Raw genomic sequence first — 24,075 nt, forward strand, 5'->3', positions numbered from 1 at the left:
TGAGCATAATATATATATATATATTTTTTTTTTGGACTGATGGCCTTCATCTGATGGTCAGTCTAAGGGGAGGGAGGGAGCAGTGGTGAGTCTGCCTCTCACCCGACTCACTGTCCCTCCGCCCTCCTTCCCTCCGCTGAGAAAAGGGGACACAGTCTTCCAGCTGATGGCGAAACTCAAGTCGCACTGCATTACTTCCGCCTCATATACCAATTCATGTTGTTACTCCTATGACCAGATACACTGAAATATTACTAGATATTAAAAAAGACACAAACCGCTAATCATAACAATGCAAGTTTAACAAAACAATAATTTATACTCATTTAATGGAGTGACAGTGTTGGTTGTAGCGTGTAGAAGTAGGGAGAACACGCCTTTTATGGCTTATAAAAGTTTTGAACAAAGTGTTGACAGTGCTGAATAACAACTTAAACTTACTCATAAAAACAAGCAGCTATTTGCTGTATTTGTTGAGTCTCTCTCTAGTCGTGGTTTTAAAAGTTTTGAAATCTCACAGTATCAACTTTGCTGTGCGTTCGAAGGCTTCTTTTTACAGTCTATGGTTCGAGCAAACTGTGCAGACACGGTGATCTATCTGATTGGCCAGCGATAGGCCTATAGGTGCACTTGATTTGCTCTCTGGGCCTGCCGGGTAGGCGGAGTCCTACCTTCAGACACATGAAATGGTTCAAAATGGCAACACTTTGCCTTCCCGGCACTAGAGCTGCTGAATCAAGTGCACGAAGCAAGAAACAAATGCAAAAAAAGAACAACGCAAGGCTTTATCGTTGGGTTCTTTACAGGAAAGTTTGGTGATCAACCGGTTGGTGACCGCCGCTTTAGAATGTCTCTCTACTCCTCCCAAATATGAACCCCTGCCAAATATGAACCCCGGTAGAGAGCAGGAGGAGAGAGACAGGAGGGGCACCTATGGGGTTGCCAGGCGTGCCCGGGTGTAACTATGCCCCCCTGGCACTAAGAGGTGGTGGGGGGCCTGGGAGTTCTGTGACCCCTAACATCAAAGGGTCAGACAAGGGGGGGTTCTCTATTCATGGTCCCATCAACAAGGAGGAAATCCCTCTCTGTTGGTTCTGGAGGAGTGCCAGGATGTTGTATACATTTTACACGCCACTATCTGCTGCTGGACAGGGAGGCGAGAGAGAGCGTAGATCTGTGTCTCACACAAGAAACACAAACAACGAAAAAATTCCTGCTCCACATACATGCATGTGCGTCGACAAACACACACACACACACACGCACGCGAACATCGCACAATTGTCCTGCCAGGAGGATTCACATCCCAGCAGGCACGATACTCCATGCTATTACTGGGATAAGAAGCTTTGTTCAACAGGAGTCAGTGAATGTGACGGGCTCAAGTCATAACAGCTGGGCCCAGGTGTCAGACACACACACACGACACACAAACGCGCACACACACACAAAACACACACGACACACAAACGCGCACACACACACAACACACACACTCCTGTGAACTCACCGCTCCGACAGTGCGAAGTCACAAACGTGTGAAAGCCATCAGTGTACACTGGGTAGGAGTTTCCCTTAGGCACAGATCTAGGATCAGTTTATATCTTTCAAGTGCCTTAATCATTAGGGAGGGAGACAGAAAATGTACCTTAGATGAGTGTCTAAGGGCAACTTCATCCTCCATACTTACTGTACTGTGTGACCTTGGAAGTGACCATTGAGTTAATGTTAGGCAAGGTCAACTGGATCAGTACACACTTTTCAGTTGTCTAGAAAAGGCCCTGTAATTTTGTTCCAAATTATGGCAAAACACAATTGCCATGAATGAGTGAATGTTTTTTCCTTTTTAAAGAAACATTTATGTTGCAGCTTGCTTCTCAGCAGGCTTTTTCACAGGCTGTTTGGAAAACCATTTCCACACCGTAATTAAACGTAATTTCAGCCATCGAGATAAGGAAGTCTACCAAAGCGAATGAACAAAGTGTACACACCAACAACAACAAAAAATCACAACATGAAAGTGAAATTATACAAAATGACTCTGCCTTTTTTCCTGTAATTTTAAGGGGGCTTGGAAGTTAAAGATGCAGTTCAGGATCTTAAGCACTTACAAATTCCTAACATATTGTACGATTTTCTTCTCACTGTCGCACTCCCTGCCTTTTTATGCTCCTTTGTCATACTTGACGGTCCTTTACGGGTCTTTACGGTTTGCTAAATGTACTCCCAAGTAACACCGAACAATCCTCTGTAACCAATCCCCTTCATCTCACTTTTCAAAAAAGTCACACTTGGTTGCCCTTGTTCAAAGTGAGAGTCAACATTAAATACAAGTGGACTTAACCTTTTTCACAGGGCTTGTTTGAGTTCCTCTGGCATGCCCCGGGCTACAGGGAGGAGAAAAGGGGACTCCTGGGTGTTGAAAGAGAACAACTTCAGAAAGAGAAGGGGAAGTACATCTATCATCAGCACATCCTCTCAGAAAATGTCTCCATCCTCCCAGTGCCTTGTACACACACACACACACACACACACACACACACACACACACACACACACACACACACACACACACACACACACACACACACAGTGCCTTAAATAGCCAGGTATCCTCTACAACCCATCGCCTCACTAACTCTACTCGTCTGTAATGAGTTGTGGTGTTGGGGTTGGGGCCAGTCAGGGTGTGTGTGCGGGTGGGGGCCCAGGTGAGAGAGATGAGAGGTAACATTGCCCCGGGCTGCTAGGGCAGCGGTGTATCAGTGTAGTGGTCAGAGAGAGCTCCCTGTGAACCACTTCAATTCACTATGTCACAGTGGGCCTCAGAAATGAGCCACAGCACAGACGGACCCGAGCTAATCACAAACAAAACACACAGTGACCAGGAAGGAGAGTCTCGCTCCTGGAGAGAGCTAATCCTTCAGACAGAGAGAGAGAGAGAGAGAGAGAGAGAGAGAGAGAGAGAGAGAGAGAGAGAGAGAGAGAGGAGAGGAAGATGGAGAGGAGGAAAAAGAAAGAGAAAGAGAAGGAATCAACTATTTCCTCTTCAAGCACGGAAAAAAGCAACTTCAAATCCATTCAATTTTTCCTAATATATACCCGTTAGAGGAAAGTGAGGGGTAGGTAAATAAAACATTGCCTGGACAGAGTAGAGGAGGCAGTCAGGCAGCAGAAGCGGGTGGGGAAGTGAACAGACACACAACATACTTTATTCATGCCATTTCATCCATCTTGCTGGACTAATAAAATGTCAAGTGGAGTTGCCTGATATTTAATCATGAACGTGCTGGGCCGCAAGGTGGTGGTGCCCCTCTGCCTCAGCCCATACCATCCCAGGTCTCGGCCCTGCATGATCAACCTTCGGGCTGGAGAAGTACGCGAGGACCCTCATCACTAAGAAGGGCATTTCACACCCGTACACAATCTCACCCACCACATTATGCTACTGTAAGGAGGACACACAGAGCACATATATGAAATAGTTCTCTATATATTCACAGTACTTTGTTGAGTTAAATAGAGGTGGCCTACTACAAAGGTTGAGATACGAGTCAAACGAAAAACATCATGCCCCATGTGCACATCTAAAGACAACATCTATATCTGAACTCTCCAGTCTACCAGTCCAGTTTACTTCAACGTTCGTCTCTCATTTAATAAAAAACAATCCCTTTCGGACACACAAAAAAGGCAACTGCCTGACATAGGCACACTCAGCAGCACCAAAACGCTAGTTGCATTGCTTTTAAAAGTTCCGACGCGCCGTAGCTGTGTGCATGACTGTGCATATTTGTGTAGCTCCCGCTGGATGATGCGTGAGATACTTCCCACGCTGACCCCTCTCTGAGAGAGCGCGGTATCGCAGGGAGTCGAAGGCAGCAGAGATGGACTCTTTCTGTTGCTCATTCCAAACAGGGAAGCTCAGTGTGACAGGTGAAAATGTTCTTCTCACACTAGAATAATGGACTCACATTATAGGAATAATTGACTCCAGATTTCATTGGATAAGAGAGATACGGTGCTGAAAGAATAGAGTACCTGATGTGAATGTGATTCATATCCTCAGTGAAGGAAGTAAAGGAAGAAGAAACATGGTGAAATGCCACAATAGCTCAAAAGAAAGAATGGGAATGGAGAAATGGTCTAATAAGGAGGAGTGAAGAGGAGAGGTGGAGCCAGTTGTGGAGAGAAGATCATTAACTCATTTCCTTCACTGCTAAAGCTGTCGATGGTCATCGGAACGGTTTAACAAATGTTAAACAGACGTTAAAAAAAAAACTGCAACCTGTGGTAATATTATATATTGTTAAATTCATGTTTTCCTCCGTTTACTTGAAGCTTGATGAGGGGAGAAGTGGATGGAGAGGACTGAGGAGGGGGGGGGGCTTTCTGGCGAAAAGCAGGCAGAATTTACGGCCCTGTTCCCTAGATCTTGTTACTTGCTATAACTGGCCCCCAGAGTGAGATCAGAGGGCCCCGAGCCCAAGACGGAATAATGGGAAGTCCACATTTCTACACTTTCTTCTGACGGTCCGCCGGACCGGTTCTGCCTGCCTACACAGGGCAAGGGTCTCAGTCACAGGGCAAGGGTCTCAGTCACAACACTGACAACATACTGTACTCTCTATTCAATCACATTATTTTGTCTTTTCTTAACCTAACAACTATTATAAGGTACAACAGACATGATGTATTGACATTTGGTGTATTTTCTCAAAAGTATAACTTTGTGTATAGCAAAATCTCTTTTCCAGTTTTTCTTTTGTACAAATGCATGTTACTGTATAAAAACAATTCATGCAAAATAATATTCTAAGATGAAACAAACATCAAGAACAAACAGCTGTTCTCTGCCCTCCCTCTGAACCTCATACCTCCAGTGCAGTAGATTGGTTGGTTTCTGAGAGCATCAGAGTGCATTGTGGGTAATAGGCCCAAGTGTTTTGTAATAGCTGCTAATGAGGAGGGAGGGGCCTTTAAGAAGCCAATTAATAGAATGTACAGCCCTTTAATGTGACAGCTGGCTCCTCCCACAAGCCTGGTATCCCCTCAGTCAACACAGTATTCATAAAGCATCTCAGAGCAGGAGTGCTGATCTAGGATCAGATCTTCCTGTCCGTATAAATGTATTCATTATAATTTAAAAGGAAAAACTGATCCTCAAACAGCACTCATACTCTGAGAGGCTTTATGAAACGGGCCCTGGAATCCTGGGATATACCGAGGTCTTCCTTATCAATAGCATTACCATAATCAATAAAAAAAATACGAGTACATTTTCCCAAATTTGTAATTGTCAATAATGTTGGTAAATATTAATTAAAATTACATTTGAACTAATTCCCATTTCAGACAGAAGATGTGGTATTTTACCTACAAAAAATACAAGGCAATGTTTATATGACCCCCTTTCAAACAGCCCCTTATTTACCACTTTTTTGCAGGTATAATATCCCTTTTATACATATCAGCGGGTAACTAGCAAATAAGGAGGGGTGGTGGGGTGTTGTTAAACCATGGGGGCTTTTTGCATTTAGGAAGGTGTTAAACAATGGAAGTGTTAATGGATTTACCTGCAAAAAAGCAGAGACCCATTCACATAGACCCAATACCTGTATTTTGATTACAGGGTCTGTGAAAATACAGGAATCATGTTTTTTTTTTTGTGTGTGTGTGGCTTTTTAAAAATTATTTTAAATTTTTAACCTTTATTTAACTAGGCAAGTCAGTTAAGAACAAATTCTTATTTACAATGACGGCCTATCCGGCCAAACCGGGATGACGTTGGGCCAATTGTGCGCCGCCCTATGGGACTCCCAATCACGGCCGGTTGTGATACAGTCTTGATTCGAACCAGGGTCTCTTTTAACTTGCCATGTTTTTAACCCCCTTCCCCTTTTAGATATACAAAAAAGCTGGTATAAAAGGCAGGCATGGTCAATTAGTGGGATTTTGGTCTGTATATGAAAGGGATATAACAGAGAAGGTAGAATGCTGTGATAATGGTTGCTTGGTGGTATTTTAAAAACAGATATTAAAGGTCAAATTGAAATCACAATTAATCACTTCCATTGTTGTAATTTATTTTGTAGCATATAGTGTCCATACACTTCTTTTGCACAGTTACAATTGTATCTGCTTTTTAATTTTCTGAATCTTAATTTATTTGGAAGAAAAATCTAAAGATGAAAAGCATTATTCAACAAACCCTACTTAATATTTTAAATGGCGAGTGATGTAATGACATGGTTGTCGAATCTTCCCATTATGAAATTGACAGTTGAGCACAAGTGCTTTGTTAACCTTAGGCAGATTGAACACACACACACAACACACACACACACACACACACACACACACACACACACACACACACACACAGAGAGAGAGACACACACTGACATGCTGATTGACACACACGGCTAGCTGTTAGCACCTGTCTGTTATCTCCTCTCCTCCAGACTCTCTCTTCCATTGTGCAACATGGGCGAGCTACAAATGGAGATCTCAAATATAAAGCAGGAGGGTATTAGATTTCTGTACAGAAAATCAAATGTACTAATATGTTACATGTGGAAATTCAAAAAAGCCACTAGTAGATAGATGAATATTATTCTTGTAGTCAAATAAATAATTTTCTGTATAGTCTTAAAGGAATTAAACCTACAAAACCAAATGGAAATGTACAGAGAAACAACTGGGTTATTCCTTTTACCTTATTTTTACTACTCTATAAAAATCAGAATCGCCGGGGGCATGTTTATTTTGGTATATTTCAAACGCAGGAAAAGGACATTTTAATCTTCTTTTTTTTGTGTGTGTTGATTTGGGTGGAAACAAAAATATATGATGTACGGCAAAATAACATTTAAAAACAATTTATACAGTACCTACTACTATTTATATTAAAATAGTTATGTAGCTGTGAATGTAATATTAATAAATATCCTATATTTTTTTAACCAAATGTATATTTCTGATATATCAGCAACAATATATATGTAATAAACATCAGAAATAGAAATATATATTCTATATGTCCTAATAAAATGCATGCAATATTGTCCACAACAGTCTATGTGTAGTAACCATAGAAATAGAATTGCTAGAATATACTGTATGTATATGGTAGTAACAGCAGCTCATAAGTAGAATTTAGCAACATGCCTAAACAGGTTTTCTTGGGTAATGGCTCCAACCGTAAGCCTGAGCAGGGCCTGTCACATGTCTAGTCTGCCAAATACTTTCTCGGTATCCTTCATCCGGTATCCATCATCCTCAAAATGCACAGGTGCCTTCAAAATATCACGCTTCATTGCACTGTCAGTGGGGAAAAAAGAGGACACCGTCCATTTAGGTTTTCAAAACTGGTGTATTACAAAAAAATAGATATAACTTCAATCTGCCCACATTTCTGCTTAAAGGCATTTATCTCCTTTTCTCTCTAAATCCTGAAATTGCTTGAGAAAAAAAAGAGAGAGGGAGAGATACTTCTCCCGCCTCTCTCGTCCATTTCACAGAGTGGCGTGCAACTTTCTTTTTCTTCCCTTTTTTTTCTCCAGTGAAAATTGAAGAGGCTTTATGTCAAATAAGGCTAAAGTCAGCCTCTCCATATCAAGCAACGCAAGGCGCGAATATTACTGTGGCCATGATAAGACTGCCAGATAGAGTGGGAGAGGAGTGGAGGGAGAAGAGGGGAGGGAGAGAGAGGGGAGGGGGGAGGAAAACTGAAAAGGAAGTGACTCTACTCAATTATACTGCAAAATTGGTATGACTGAATATTTTTCATTCAGGTGACTGATAGTATCGGTGAAACGGCAATGCAGATAAATAAAGGAGCTTTCTGTCAAGAATAAACACCATTAATCATGAAGCCAGCTACCGCGCGACTGCCTGTCCAACGACTGCAGCTTGACGCCACAGAGAAAGTATTAAAAAAGAAAGGGAGGAGGAGGAGGAGGAAAGGGGAACCTGGTGAATCCACTAGAAAGAGGGTGACCTATGAAGTCGCAGGGAACTAGGGATGAGGGGAGGAAAGGGAGGGAGATGAGAAAAGTGGCTAGCCCGCCTTCCTCTCTTCCTGCTCATTAATGACAGAAGTCACATAGAGATCATCTAGACATGATAAGGAAATGATCATTAGAAGTTAATAGAATTGATAGTCACACTTAATATTTGATCTAGGTTTAATATTACTATGATTCTATTTATTGTAAAGGACTAAATATAGTCTTATACTGAACAGGTTCATTTATAGGGGATTTTCAAATGGCTTATATGTGGTTTACAGAAATGTATGAACTCATTAGAAAATGTATACTCAATACATCTATAAGATTTACAAATCAGAAATGTATTTAAAACAGAAAATACAAATGTATTTTTTTATGCATGATTGACTACAAAATGATAAAACTGCTTCCCATACAGTAGGAAAGGGTTTGAAAACATGAAACATCATCCCAAAATAAATAAAACCCTCAACACTTGAAAAGGAAAAATCGAAAGGAAAGCCTCAACATACATTAACAGTGTTTTCCTGTAGCTCTTTATAAAAACTCCATACACTATGCCTTTGTCTTTCTTTTGTCATGGTGTGTGTGTGTGTGTGTGTGTGTGTGTGTGTGTGTGTGTGTGTGTGTGTGTGTGTGTGTGTGTGTGTGTGTGTGTGTGTGTGTGTGTGTGTGTGTGTGTGTGTGTGTGTGTGTATATATATATATATGTGTTGCAATGCTTCTTCCATTCTGGAGTAGAGGAGCAATCTGGAGGGAGGAGTGGAGATAAGACTGTGGTCTTTATGCTAAGCAGCGAGACGCTCCTCAATGTGCAGATTGGGCTCTCTGACAACAGTTTATGTAAATAACCAAACAACACAGCGTACACCTAAAGAACACAGAGAGAGAGAGAGAGAAGAGAGAGACAGAGAGAAAGAGAGAGAGAGAGAGAGAGAGAGAGAGAGAGAGAGAGAGAGAGAGAGAGAGAGAGAGAGAGACAGACAGACAGACAGACAGACAGACAGACAGACAGAGAGAGAGACAGACAGACAGACAGACAGACAGACAGACAGACAGACAGACAGACAGACAGACAGACATATAGAGAGAGAGAGCGACACAGACAGACAGACAGACAGACAGACAGACAGACAGACAGACAGACAGACAGACAGACAGACATAGAAATGGAGGGAGGGAGGGGAGGGAGGGAGGGAGGGAGGGAGGGAGGGGAGGGAGGGGAGGGAGGGAGGGAGGGAGGGAGGGAGGGAGGGATGGAGGAGGGAGGGAGGGAGGGAGGGAGGGAGGGAGGGAGGGAGGGAGGGAGGGAGGGAGGGAGGGAGGGAGGGAGGGAGGGAGGGAGGGAGGGAGGGAGGGAGGGAGGGAGGGAGGGAGCACAAAAATGCAGATAGGGAGGTAGAAAATGTACAATTCATGAAATATTCAAAACATTTTTTGCATAGATAGTGGGGGAAAAGACAGCTCATGGGCCGTTAGTTGGAGTTCCACATGTTTGTGCCGCTTTTAAAAGTATTACATTTCAAATGTCCAAAAATTTTTCAGTATGTTGTTACTCAGATGGAATGATCATTCTCGGAATAGCATGAAAATCAATTACACCCTCTTTCTGGGTAGTTAACTATGGTTTTACTGCCGCCGACTACAGAGTGCTGATGTTGTACTGAAATTAATGGGACCTGCTTTTCCCCTGGTAGACTCACAGAATACCTTACAGTCCGTTTGGAGACCACAGCTGTACAAACACACTTCTGAATGCAATAACCACACAGACAGGAAGCAGCATACCCTTACATGCCCAACACACACACACACACACACACACACACACACACACACACACACACACACACACACACACACACACACACACACACACACACACACACACACACACACACACACACACATAATACCAGGTTCACAAGTATATTCACCACTAACACCACAGTGCTTAGCAAAGTTTTGGGGAAAAATGGTGTTTGACCAAATATAAAGTTATTTTACAGAAAACAAATGAACAACAGACTTTCAGCACGCTTATAGGGAAGGGCACTGAACATGCTTGGCACTGACACAAATTACTCATGATTGGCTGAAAGAAACTGTTAGTAACAAGATTTTTGGAGCTGTTTTGTTATATTTAAGTGCAGCTTTTGATATCATTGAGCAAATCAAATCAAATTTCTCACATGCGCTGAATACCACAGGTGTAGAACTTACAGTGAAATGCTTACTTACAAGCCCTTAACCAACAAAGCAGTTTTAAGAAAAATATGTGTTAAGTAAAAAATAGCTAAGCACAAAATAAGAAAGAAAACTAACAAGTAATTAAAGAGCACCAGTAAAATAACAATAGTGAGGTTATATACAGGGGGTACTAGTACAGAGTCAATGTACGGGGGCACCGGTTAGTCTACGTAATTTAGGTAATATGTACATGTAGGTAGAGTTAAAGTGACTATGCATAGATAATAAACAGAGAATAGCGCCAGCGTAAAAGAGGGGGGGGGGGGGGGGCAATGCAAATAGTCTGGGTAGCCATTTGATTAGATGTTCAGGAGTCCTATGGCTTGGGGGTAGAAGCTGATTACCGATGTCTCTCTTTGCTGCACATTAACACACAACTGGGAAGAAGCACAGGTGCGACACAACTAGGGCTTTTGGACCTAGACCTAGGTGGTCTAGAGTTTTTTTCCCTCTGGTTGCACATTTAACATGCTGGTAGAAATGATGTAAAACGGATTTAAGTTTCCCTGCATTAAAGTCCCAGGCCACTATTGCTGAAAAAACTTAGGTGTTATGGATTTGCATTCCCTGCCTTATCATTGCCTATCAAATAGAACACAGAGGGGTTTCTTTAAAACCTCTCTAATCCAAATTTGGTTGAGTGTGGTGTACCGCAGGGCAGCCGGCTAGGGCCATTATTATTTTCTGCTTTTATTAATGACCTTCCATTGACCTTGAAGAAAGCCTGTGTCAACGTTCAGTGACGACTCAACAGTATACACATCAGCTACGACAGTAAAATAAATAACTGACACCCTTAACATAGACTCCAGTCAGTTTTAGAATGGGTAACTAACAATAGGCTGATGCTAAATATTTCAAAAACTAAAAGCATTTTTTGGGGGTCAAATCACTCGCTCAATGCTAAACCTCATTTAGATCTACTATTGAATAATGTAGCGAAGAGACTAGACTGCTGGGTGTAACCCTAGATAGCAAGCTGTCATAGTCAAAACGTATAGACTCAATGGTTGCTAAAAATTGGAAGAGGTCTGTCCATGATAAGGCGTTGCTCTGCTTTCTTGACATCTCAGTCAACCAGATACTGTAGGTCCTACAGGCCCTAGTTGTGTCGCACCTGGGCTACTTCCCAGTTGTGTGTTAATGTGCAGCAAAGAGAGACATCGGTAAATTGCAGTTGGTCCAGAATAGAGCAGCACGTATTGCACTTAGATTTACACGGGGGGGGGGGGAATGACTTGCATGTCAATCTCTCCTGGCTCAAAGTTGAAAAGCAGCTGGCACACAGTTCAGACACTCAGCGGTACAACACAAGACATGTAATCAGAGGTCTCTTCACAGTTCCAAGAGCCATGACTACACGAAACTCTCTGCCACCCCAGGTAACTCAAGCTAGCAATAAAACCAGATTCAAAACCCAGATCAAAGAACACCTTACAAGACACCGCCATTTTTATATATTTTGTATTGTAATTTGCACTCTATTATGTATTGTATCATGTAAGTGGGTGGCCTTGCACGAGCCTTGGCTTGTGCGAGCCGGAATGGCTCATAAGGCAGGAGCCATCTCCTTTTTCTGAAGTGTGAGGCAGAGACAGGAGATTATGTAGTGTTATGCAGTATTATGTTGTGTTAGGTACAGTATATTATGTCTATTACGCATGTTATTTGTTTTGTTTCCTGTTTGAACCCCTGGAAGATTAGCCCCTCCCTTGGCAGCTGCTAATTGGGGATCCCAATAAAATACGAAATACTAAACACAGAACATTGTGCCAATTCAGTATTTTTTCTATATTGTGACTTTCTGACATCATTACTATAAGACAAGCAATGCCAGAGAGAATCCTCAGGAGAAAACACAAACAAATGGGAAAAAGTTACAAATCATGTTGCAACTAACTGCCATATTGGACTGTAGTGTCTGAGTTGAAAGGGCACATATCAAATATATTTTGCACCAGATTCATAATGTCTCGTTGGCCATGTCCAAGAAAATAATCAGTATTCATACAGTATGTTATCTGAGACAATGACAGAACTAACATTAACATGACAATATGCAAACATTATCCGAGTGAATGCGAGTCTGTGGAGATACCTTAGTTTACACACTCCATTGTGTACTCAGGAGTAGATCATTTGAGCTAATTCCTAAGCAAATCACTATATCGCAACGACCGTGGCTACGCAAACAGCCATGAGTCAATCACTTATTCCCTAAGAGCATCTTGTTGTTTTAGTGGCCACATTCAAGCACAAGGGCCTCTAACTCCTAAGTAAACTCTCATGCAGATAATTGACTTGTAGTCGAATACCTCTGTTTGTTCCCGGCCCGTCTCCGGGTGACCGAGACCAGGCGCTGAGTCACAAGAGAGGGCCTTTTGTTTTGTGGTTGGCCGTCTTCGGTCCAATAATGCCCCCTATGAAAGGAGCGGTCTCTTCTCTTTGGCCCCGGCCTCCCCCATGCATCCCCCCCATGCAGCCCCCCATTAAGCCGGGCTGACACAATGGGAGCGGTGGTGGGGACGAGAGCTCCCATGGAGAGCTTGCTCTTCACTGGTCTGTGTGTTTATTTAAGCAGGAAGTGAGGAAGCATCTTCTCTAGAGGAAGAGTGGTGGAGGGGTGGATCTCCATCAATGGGACTGGAGGTCAGCTGTTCCCAGGCCAGAGACACTAAAGGACACACATATTGATCTGACAGTAGTGTAGGAAAGGCCTACTGATCCTAGATCAGCTGCACTGACTCAATGATTCAATAGTTATAAAAAGTGGTTGGTCAGAGCTCTGCCTGGTCTCTAAGACTCCACAGTTTCCCATTTTAGACATGCAGGACTACAACCCCCTATTATGTGTCCCTACGTAATCAATGCCCTGCACCCACACGACGACGGCAACCCCTGACCCTCCATCTTTAATATGGAATGGCGGGTGCCTTCCCTGCAAGAATTTATAAAGTAAACGATTCTCCTAGCTCCTGCCTGTAATTGCACTCTCCCCTTCCTAATAGAGGTGGTGTGCAGCAGGAGAGAGAGAGGGGGGGGACAAAGGACAGTTAATTTGTGATTTCCTCCGCTCATTTGAAGGCAAATTAAGTGTCAAGCAGCTAATACAGAGCATATTTCATTTTATGAGCTTTTAATTTAATTCTGTCGGCCTCATATCGCCCAGTGCTGTTAGCGTAGCCTAACGCTCCTTCGTTCCTCCCTCGTCTGCGGCACCAGGCCATAAATAAACATGTTTCAATTATACCCATCACAATAATAGGATAGGATTCTGTTCATTTGCGACGTCGGTTAGACGGCAGAACATATCATGGGAAAATGAGCCGGCGGTGGCAGCTTGTTTTTCTACCGGACACAGTCCTAGCGTTAGAATTAGCGCTGTTAGCGTTAGCGCGGCAGCTAGCGTTAGCGAGGCTGGATTGATTGTACCGCCGCAGGGCCAGACCCACTGTAATTACCAGCTATAATGAGAGCCCTGCATGGGGAAGTAATGGCAATAATACTCTACTGTGTACTTAGCCATATCTTTAAGAGGGCTAATAACGATTCATTCTGCTCACTAAGGAGAGCTTGTCTTAAAACAATTCAATATTTCTCTCTGAAATCCCCCCCACCTGTCCCCCTGGTCCCTGAAGGACCATGCCTGTTCTCTCTGTGTACAAGACCACTGACTGCATTGTTGGGGGTGACTGGATCAAAATGCTCCTTTATAAGAAATTCTTTAAAACACTGTGCATGAGACCAAATTGCCAGATGTATGGTTCCAAAACAATACTGAGTACGTTACAGTCCAAATCTGAAGCAAAACTACAGTAGCCTACATAACTCTGTCATCTGTAGATGGACTATACAGACCGTAAACTTAACTTCAATAGCATGTAACACTGTTGCCTACTCTAAAAAGCAGCAAAAGTAATGACATTGTGAGCGGAGGAGCGTAGGTTCCGATTTGAAAGGGACATGTGTAACTCGGTAATGCGTGTACTAGTACCCAAGTCAATTTGAATAAGACCGTCCTCTAAACAACTGACTTGTAATAATGAAAAATGGGGCCTTTCAGCACGGCGTGTCGTATTAAGCAGCAATACAAGTGGATAAACAGGCGGTAAGTACAGCGGCGACCATGCCTCCACTGATTGGTTGAGCAAACGAAGCGCGCCAGCCAGATAACTCCCGTCTGGACAGAGAGCGAGTGACTGAACACGTTTGTTCGGTGCAGCGCAACTTCTCTTCTCTTCCCCCCCTAATTTAATTCAGTGGGTTCCATGTCTCCTACTTCCCCCTAACCTGTGCTCCAGATCTCTCCAAAGCGCCTTTGACTGATAACAAGCACGACTGTTTGTTTGAGCCGTGTTGGCAGCGCGTGTTCTCCCCATTATCTCCACATAAGCTAAATGCTAAATTATATTTGGTATTTTGTTTGCGCTGACACAGGGCATCAATCATCAACTCTTTTTTATTTCCTCACCTCTCCCTCTCTCCTTACCTCAGGGAGAGAGGGAGAGGGGTTGAATGGGGGGGACATAAAAAATTCATTACGCTTAGTGGCACATCGGCAAGGGAGAGATATGACTCCCGAGCACGAGGGCGGGTGAGGGTGGAGGGGGGGAGTTGATAATGATGAAGAATATAAAACATAATGCTGCCCCATCCAATTTGTCCCCGTCGCGCACTGATCGCTTCCTTCCTGTCTCCGGGTTAGAATGTAGCGCCGCAAGGGCAACAGAACATCCACTGCTAGTCCTCACTGTTCAGGCAGAACAGAGGGAGAAAGCGGTAGAAGAAAAGACAGAGAAAGAGAGGGGAGAAGGAGGGAGAGAGTGAATGAGAGTGAGAAAGAGAGAGGCTAGTGTGTGTGTGTGTGTGTGTGTGTGTGTGTGTGTGTGTGTGTGTGTGTGTGTGTGTGTGTGTGTGTGTGTGTGTGTGTGTGTGTGTGTGTGTGTGTGTGTGTGTGTGTGTGTGTGTGTGTGTGTGTGTGTGTGCGCGCGCGCACAGAAACTGAGGGAATCCCCTAGTACAGAGCACATTGATGTGTAGCTGCTGACCTGGCCAACCACGTCAGTGAAACCTTAGGAGAAATATGGGAATGGGAGACTCAACCCATACATATTCCTCTGCTTAATGCACTTACTTATGTGTGATCATGTATGTGTGTGTGTGTGTGTGGCGGGGGGGGGAGTGTATACATGGTACAGTGCGTGTCAGAAAATGTGTGTGTGAAGGTGTGTATGTCAGTACAATTATTTGTGTGTCAGTGAAGGTGTGCATGTCAGTAGAGTTACTCGTGTATCAGTGAAGGTGTGTATGTCAGGTTGAGAGTTGCATCGTCTCGTCTTGACAAGGCTTGATCACTGTGCTTATGAGAATCACACGCCCCGGGTTCTCGTCTCCATGTTTCTGACACGTGTTCATTTGCCTGTCTCTGACATGTGGATCATGTTGCTGCCAGACAGGGCCCGTGGCCTTTGATCTGGGGAGCACAGAGCATCTCTGAGGAGGATGCAACACTCCCAGAGAAAAACAGGAGAAACATATTTATATTGTCATTACCACTACTTTGAGTTGATACTGATACCAATGATATGATACTGATATCCAAAAGACTTCTCAGTAGACCTGACAAACTCCTATGCATTATTTTCTGTTGAGAAGAAGTGTCTCGGTGTGTGTGTGGTTCATGTAGGAGGGGTTGTGTGTGTGTGTGTGTGTGTGTGTGTGTGTGTGTGTGTGTGTGTGTGTGTGTGTGTGTGTGTGTGTGTGTGTGTGTGTGTGTGTGTGTGTGTGTGTGTGTGTGTGTGTGTGTGTGTGTGTGTGTGTGTGTGTGTGTACAGTCTGTGACACTCACACGTGCAGCGGGGGAACAGGGGACGGCTCGTAGATGTAACGTCCCTGGGCGTGTCTGTCATCGATGGGCACCGGCGGATGGAAGGCAGGAAAGAACTGTGGCGGGGCTGCATAGGGGTAAGAGAGAAAGAGAGAAAGACAAGGGGACAAATAGAAAAAAAAGAGCGTTAAACAGACCATCAGCTTTAAAGCACATATCTCTTTACCAACCATTGAATCATGGTTGCATGTATTGACTCAATGTGTTTTTATGGGCATTCCTAAGTAATGTGCTTCTTCAGCCGGTCTAAGGGCAGAGTAATGAAAAGCAGTGGTTGATGGCTATCTTTCAGGAGGCCCTGCCCAAATGAGACCTCATTAAAAACAACTGAACTAAAAAGCCTCACTGCCTTGGAATGTTCACTAGGAAGTCCACCTAAAACAACTCAGGGATATAACTCAAAATAAACCGAGACACAAATTAACTGCAAGGGGACGGCGCCATTTTTCTTTTTCTTGCTGTAAGGCGGCTGATCAGGCATAAATACACTTTTTACACAAAGACTAACACTGAGGAACAACCACTGAGGGAATTGGGAGAAAAATGGAGGATGCGTTTGGAAGCAGGGAAATGATTCGTCACAACTGTCTGAAAGAAGTGGGAGGCTGTCTAATTCCTCATATAAAACATTACAACATTTGCATAATATCAGCTCCCAAGCACTTGGCTATTTTTACCCCGAGAGAGAAGCTGCTGAATTTTCAGGGTCTGGAAACATACAACTACAGAAGTTCAAGTATCCCCACCTCAATTGCACCCTCTATCCCAGGGTTCCCCAAATGGCGCCCCCCGCAGGTGATTTTATTTGGCCGCACAAGTTTTCAGAACAAAAAATAAATAACAAATGCACTACTGGTCAAAAGTTTCAGAACACCTACTTATTCAAGTGTTTTTCTTTATTTGTACTATTTTCTACATTGAAGAATAATAGTGAAGACGTCACAACTATTAAATAACACATATGGAATCATGTAGTAACCAGAAAAGTGTTAAACAAATCACAATATATTTTATATTTGAGATTCTTTGTTGACAGCTTTGCACAGTTTTGGCATTCTCTCATCCAGCTTCATGACGGAGTCACCTGGAATGCATTTCAATTAACAGGTGTGCCTTCCTCAAAGTTAATTTGTGGAATTTCTTTCTTTCTTAATACGTTTGAGCCAATCAATTGTGTTGTGACAATGTAGGGGGGTATATATGGTAAAAGACCAAGTCCATATTATGACAAGAACCGCTCAAATACGCAAAGAGAAACGACAGTCCATCATTACTTTAAGACATGAAGGTCAGTCAATACAGAAAATGTAAAGAACTTTGAAAGTTTCTTCAAGTGCAGTCGCAAAAACCATCAAGCACTATGATGAAACTGACTCTCATGAGGACCGCCACAGGAATGGAAGACCCAGAGTTACCTCTGCTGCAGAGGAAAAGTTCATTAAAGTTACCGGCCTCAGAAATTGCAGACCAAATAAATGCTTCACAGAGTTCAAGTAACAGACACAACTCAACATCAACTGTTCAGAGGAGACTGTGTGAATCAGGCCTTCGTGGTCAAATTACTGCAAAGAAATCACTACTAAAAGACACCAATAAGAAGCAGAGACTTGCTTGGGCCAAGAAACACGAGCAATGGACATTAGACCGGTGGAAATTTGTCCTTTGGTTTGGAGTTCAAATGGGAGATTATTGGTTCCAACCGCCATGTCTTTGTGAGACGCGGTGTGGGTGAACGGATGATCTCCGCATGTGTATTACCCACCGTAAAGAATGGAGGAAGAGGTGTTATGGTGCTGGGGTGCTTTGCTGGTGACACTGTGATTTATTTAGAATTCAAGGCACACTTAACCAGCATGGCTACCACAGCATTTTGCAGCGTTACGCCTGCTCATCTGGTTTGGGCTTAGTGGGACTATCATTTGTTTTTCAACAGGACAATGACCCAACACACCTGCAGGCTGTGTACTGGCTATTTTACCAAGAAGGAGAGTGATGGAGTGCTGCATCAGATGACCTGGCTTCCACAATCCACTGACCTCAACCAAATTGAGATGGTTTGGGATGAGTCGGACCGTAGAGCGAAGGAAAAGCAGCCAACAAGTGCTCAGCATATGTGACCCGATTCAGGAAACTAGGCGTATGTCACAAGTCACGAGTTCACAGGAGAGCCCTTTGAATGTTAAACATTTTGGCGGAAATGCCTTCTCGAACATGTGATCTTTTATGTGCTTTAATAACAAACTTGTATGCCATTTGTAAATATGAATAAAATTGTTAAATTACGAGCCTTGTTGGTTAAGCCACAGGAAAAGACAGTAACCTTCCCACTAGCCATGATTGGCTGAGATAATTAGTGTGTTGGACATGCTGAGAGAGGAGTTCGGATTGGTCTGCCATATAGAAGGCTTCTGTCTTTTTGAGCTCATCAGTCTGTGTTGGTAATCCTGTCGAACAAAGCTTTTTTTATGTACTGTGTAGTGGAGCTGCATAAGTGTTGCTCTCCACTTTCCGGAGGATCAAGTTTTGAAATCAGTGGAATTGGAGTATGATAGCTAAAGAGATGGAGAAAACACCAGTCACCAGATTACATCTTCAAACTAAGGGCAACTGTGGTACGGCATTCCTGACAGGTCGACGTGTCCATCATGCATGATGATGTATACAGGTAAGATAGCTAGCAACATTTTCAGATATTACATGTTTCTATTTTGACAGAAAGTGGTTTAATTTCAAGCTAAAGTGTACTGTTAGCTAGCTGGCTGGCTCCCTAGCTGATGTTAAAATTTGTTTCCCAGAGCCGTTTGCTTTTCTAGTTAGAGCCTAATGTTAGCTAGCTAACATTGAACCTGGTTGGTTAGCTCCCAGCACTGTGGCATTGTTGGCACTGTTCATTGTTGTTTAACTAGATAACGTTAGCTGGCTGGCTTGTTAGCTAACGATACGTGATGTGTGTACAACACCCGTTGAACATGGCCGGTGTCAGTAAACGTTTGCAAAAAAAAGAGTAATGCAATAGTTGCCAGCAGAGCTGGTTAGGCTGTTTTCATGTTATTCAGAGGTAAACAAATCATCGTCAAGTGTGCGCTCCGACGCTGAATGATTGTAGACAAAAAAAGAGCTCTTCACAAGATACCAAAACATTCAAAGGCCATTTTCTCAAAAGTGAGTTTACAAGTTGATCAACTTTCAAAGCAGAATTACTTTCCCATTGTTCCTCAAATGCAGTGTATGATATACCATTTTGTAGCTCTGAGTCTCTACTTTTATCCAATGTGAAAAACACAATTTAAAATTTTGCTACGTAAGACCGAATCCAGGTGGTGAGTCACATATGTGCGAACTCCTTCAAGACTGTTGGAAAAGGATTCCAGGTGAAGCTGGTTGAGAGAATGCTAAGAGTGTGCAAATCTGTCATCAAGGCAAAGTGTGGCTATTGGAAGAATATAAAATGTATTTGTTTAACACTTTTTTGGTTACTACATGATTCCACATGTGCTATTTCATAGTTTTGATGTCTTCACTATTATTCTACAATGTAGAAAATAGTAAAAATAAAGAAAAACCCTTGAATGAGTAGGTGTTTAAAACATTTGACTGGTAATGTATATTTTTGGGGGGATATAAAAGACTGTAAAAACACCAGAAAATCAGCTCCAAGTGATTTTAATTTTGGAAATCTGTTCCAAAGTATTCCCATTCTTAATAAAGAGATACTGTATATGTGATTGTATACAAATGTAAGCAAGGTTTGAAATTATTATGTTTTAGTCAAATATTATATCTGTTTGTACTTCTTGTAGCCAATTTGCAGTCTACAAATGATTTGTAATTATGTTCCGACCCCCTGACCATCTGCTCAAGAAGATGTCGGCCCGGCGCTGAATCTAGTTGATGAGCCCTGCTCTATCCTATGGTATATAATCCCTCGAGCTAGCGCTGGAATGTTGTGTTTTGAATACATCATACTGTATGTCCATTGTAGGACAAGTTCAAACATGGGCTATGTCTATGTGAGTGCATCTTGCCCATACTACCCGAGGGGCTACTTGAAACCCTACCCTTTTAAAAGTGGAAGGGATTAAATCACACACGCACTTACACTACCATTCAAAAGTTTGGGGTCACTGAGAAATGTCCTTGTTTTTGAAAGAAAAGCATTTTTTTTTGTCCAATAAAATAACATAAAATTGATCAGAAATACAGTGTAGACATTGTTAATTATGTAAATGACTGTTGTAGCTGGAAACGGCAGATTTTTAATGGAATATATACATTATATACACTGTGTTCTTTTGCCTATCTTAATATTTTCATTTTTTTGGGCCAGTCTGAGATATGGCTTTGCAACTCTGCCTAGAAGGCCAACATCCCGGAGTCGCCTCTTCACTGTTGACGTTGAAACTGGCAATTTCTTGGCAATTTCTCGCATGTAATAGCCTTAATTTCTCAGAACAAGAATAGACTGACGAGTTTCAGAAGAAAGTGCTTTGTTTCTGGCCATTTTGAGCCTGAAGTCGAACCTACAAATGCTGATGCTCCAGATACTCAGCTAGTCTAAAGAAGGTCAGTTTTATTGCTTCTTTATTCAGAACAACAATTTTCAGCTGTGTTAACATAATTGCAAAAGGGTTTTCTGATGATCAATTAGCCTTTTAAAATGATAAACTTGGATTAGCTAACACAACGTGCCATTGGAACACAGGAGTGATGGTTTCTGATAATGGGCCTCTTAATGCCTATGTAGATATTCCATAAACAATCTGCCATTTCCAGCTACAGTAGTCATTTACAACATTAACAATGTCTAAACTGTATTTCTGATCAATTTGATGTTATTTTAATGGACAAAAAATGAGCTTTTCTTTAAAAAAAAAAATGAAATTTCTAAGTGACCGCAAACTTTTGAATGGTAGTGTACATGAACACAGAAACACACACACACACACACACACACACGAGTCACATCATAATAAAAAAGCCTGTCTGCAGACCTGTACACAGTGAGTCTTTATCTGTGAGCAGGCGCATGAACTGGCAGAACACAGTCAAACAGGGAGGGGAGGAGGGCGCTTCGTGATAGGATGTGTTTTTAGTGTGTAAACATCTGGCGCCCGTGTGCCAGCAGGAGGATGGGCAGGCAGCCAGGGGAGTGGTGCCCAACAGCTGGATTTAGTTGTGCCCCCTGGTCAATGCCAAACACAGGGCCCACTGCTGGGCAACAACACCGAGAGGTTTACCCCCCCTGGCCCCGTCAGACCTGCTGTTCTACCTCAACAATCACTACTTTGACACTATCTACCCTTAACAATCACTACCTAAACACTACTTCAACACACACTACCTCAACACTCCTTATTAATACATGACTTACAGCTTGGCTACCTGCCCTGCCCCTGCTCAACCAACAGGGCACAACTCAGACAGGCCTTGTTTAGTGGAATTGCAGGGCTTGCATGTCTTAAAAGAGAAATGTGTTGAGTTGCTTTACGTTTCATGTAAGCAGACAGCCATAAATCAGATGCATCCTGGTGAATAGATTAGGAATGTTTTCTATGATTGCACACCAGTTATAATAATAAATAATGGCTTGCATTGTAAAGCAAAATAGAGTATATAATGGTCTTAACATGTCTTAACATGGAAAAGGATACTTTGATCACAAGGCTCAAAACACATGCTATGGAACAAGTCTGTAATAGTCAAAAAAAACTTTCCATTGTATTACGCAAATGTGAAAAATCATTTGAAATGAACTTGTTTTTGTAAGAAAGACAAGAAAGCAAAGAGACATGCTAGCTAGAATACCTACTGTAGCAGCACTCTGGCACTGTGTTTGACCTCTGAGTATCTGTCTCTTTGATAGCTTCCTTCTGATGACTCATGTTTGGCCTGGTCTTCTCTGAACGAGAGGAGGTAAAAGGGTGGAATCTGCTATCACTTGTGTTTACCTAACAACTCTTAGCTCCGATGCACTAAGCAGTATAGGTTTGCTAGGGTCTCTAAGCCATATCCTTGACCACTCCAGTCAAACCCTGGGCTGTAACTTCAACCCGTGAGGCAGGAGAGAGGTCTAGGGAGGGTCTACAGAGATTTCAGACTGCAGAACCTCTACTTCGTTGATCTCTCCTCCACCCCTCCTCCAGACTGAATGCATGCTACAGCTCCTCTTACACCACCTCCCTTCTCACCTCCCCCATCCTCCCTCACCTCCTCCCCCTTCACCTCCCCCACCTCCTCCTTCACTACATCCGCCGCTCTACTCTAGATTACCCAGGTCCCCCCTCTGTTTATCCCTCTGGAGCGGCTCACTCAACACACCCCAGTCCCTCCCCCTGCTTCTTCTCCTCTTTCCTCCCCCCTTCATCGGTCTCCTCTCCTCCCGCCCTCCCCTCTGGTGTCAGTCCACACTCCTCCTTCGCCTCAGCCCTCAGCAGTCGATTAGGGGAGCTGGTTTATTTGAATCCCTGTCTGAAGTTTACTTTAGCAGGGCCTCTATCTAAATAGGCTCTGCCACCTCTTTTACGCCATGCCACACTACCTCCATTAGGCAGGCTAACAGCCTTGTGTGCCACTTGAGGGAATGTATGCAGTGCCGAGAACAAGGGAAAGATAGATAGAAAGAGAGAGGGAGGGAGAGATAGAGCCCGAGAGAGAGAGAGAGAGAGAGAGAGAGAGAGAGAGAGAGAGAGAGAGAGAGAGAGAGAGAGAGAGAGAGAGAGAGAGAGAGAGAGAGAGAGAGAGAGAGAGAGAGAGAGCTCCATCCCACAATCCATCACCACTGTCTCCTGTGGGGACTACTTTGTTGACTCTGGGAGTAAATTGCCCCTGCTCTTCTGGATATTCACTGCATGTATTCCAGGGCCTCTTTAGAATACAGACACAGCTGGGAGAGTTAATGCGCGTGTCACAGCTTTTAGCGTCCACTTCGCTGCTGCCTCAACATCACTGTATGGACTAGCATTCCATAGGAGAGAGTGTAATGTGTATGCATTTGCCCCAACTGCACAGAGGTCCTATAACCGCCCATGGCAATGTGAGTATGATTAAGTAAACCATTATAGGGTAAAGCAGAACTCTGCATCCAAAATGGCACCTTATTCCCTATTTAGTGCACTAGTTTTTGCCCAGGGCACATAGGGTGGTCAAAAGTAGTGCACCATATAGGGAATAGTGTGCCATTTGAGACGCATTCTTTACTATACCAACCAAATACAATATGTCACTAACAGGCCAAAATCCTCAGAAATAATGGGCACAGTCTGGCAACTTTTGCTTTGGGGGAAAAGAAATTATCAAAATGTATCAATTTGAGTACATTTCCAAAACCGCAACTCAACAGCAATTCATCACTAACCAGTACCAAATAAGTCTCACATTCTTTTGAAGTATTTTAATGACCCTGCATAACTTTGCATAAGAGCAGTATTAATTTTTCGCTTCATATTTTTTAGGGACGGAACTCATTAAGACGTGATTACAAATGGGTGTGTAATGAAAGGACAATTAGTTGGCCACTTTGACCAGACTCATTAGTTGTAATTCTAACACAAACACACTGTTACTGAGGACCAAAAGCCTACTCCTTCCCCTTCATTAAGAAGAGGATGATAATTACTTTGTCTTTTATTGGACACATAAAAGGGTTTTTAAAGAGGAGGGGGATTGAGAGAATAAAGCCTAAAGCAGATTATTCTAGTGGTTTCTTATTAGTTAATGTATTCCCTTAATGTAAGGTCTAGTAAGGTCTAGAGTATGGCTATAGTTTGTGTGTTGCCGCGCTTGAAAATAATCTGAATAGTCAACCATACTCTCACCGAATGTAAACCGCAATTTCACATAAACAATGTCTCCCGTGTTACCTCTTCAGAAGGTTGACGACTTGTCATAAGGGGAGATTCCTCCTGTCCCGTACTGACTGCTCCC

The 24,075-nt window shown here is 42.9% G+C and overlaps 1 protein-coding gene across 3 annotated transcripts in view; it reads right to left on the bottom strand.

Moving 5' to 3' along the window:
* Window positions 1–24,075, bottom strand: part of LOC139531901 (transcriptional activator GLI3-like) — a 133,760-nt gene that overhangs the window by 47,640 nt on the left and 62,045 nt on the right. For all 3 annotated transcript variants that reach the window (XM_071328845.1, XM_071328846.1, XM_071328844.1), the window contains exon 4: window positions 16,114–16,219. In XM_071328845.1, coding sequence (XP_071184946.1) covers window positions 16,114–16,219 — 106 coding nt within the window. The remainder of the gene's footprint in view (window positions 1–16,113; window positions 16,220–24,075) is intronic.

The sequence above is a fragment of the Salvelinus alpinus genome, chromosome 10 (genome assembly GCF_045679555.1).
Source record: "Salvelinus alpinus chromosome 10, SLU_Salpinus.1, whole genome shotgun sequence".
Classification (NCBI taxonomy): domain Eukaryota; kingdom Metazoa; phylum Chordata; class Actinopteri; order Salmoniformes; family Salmonidae; genus Salvelinus; species Salvelinus alpinus.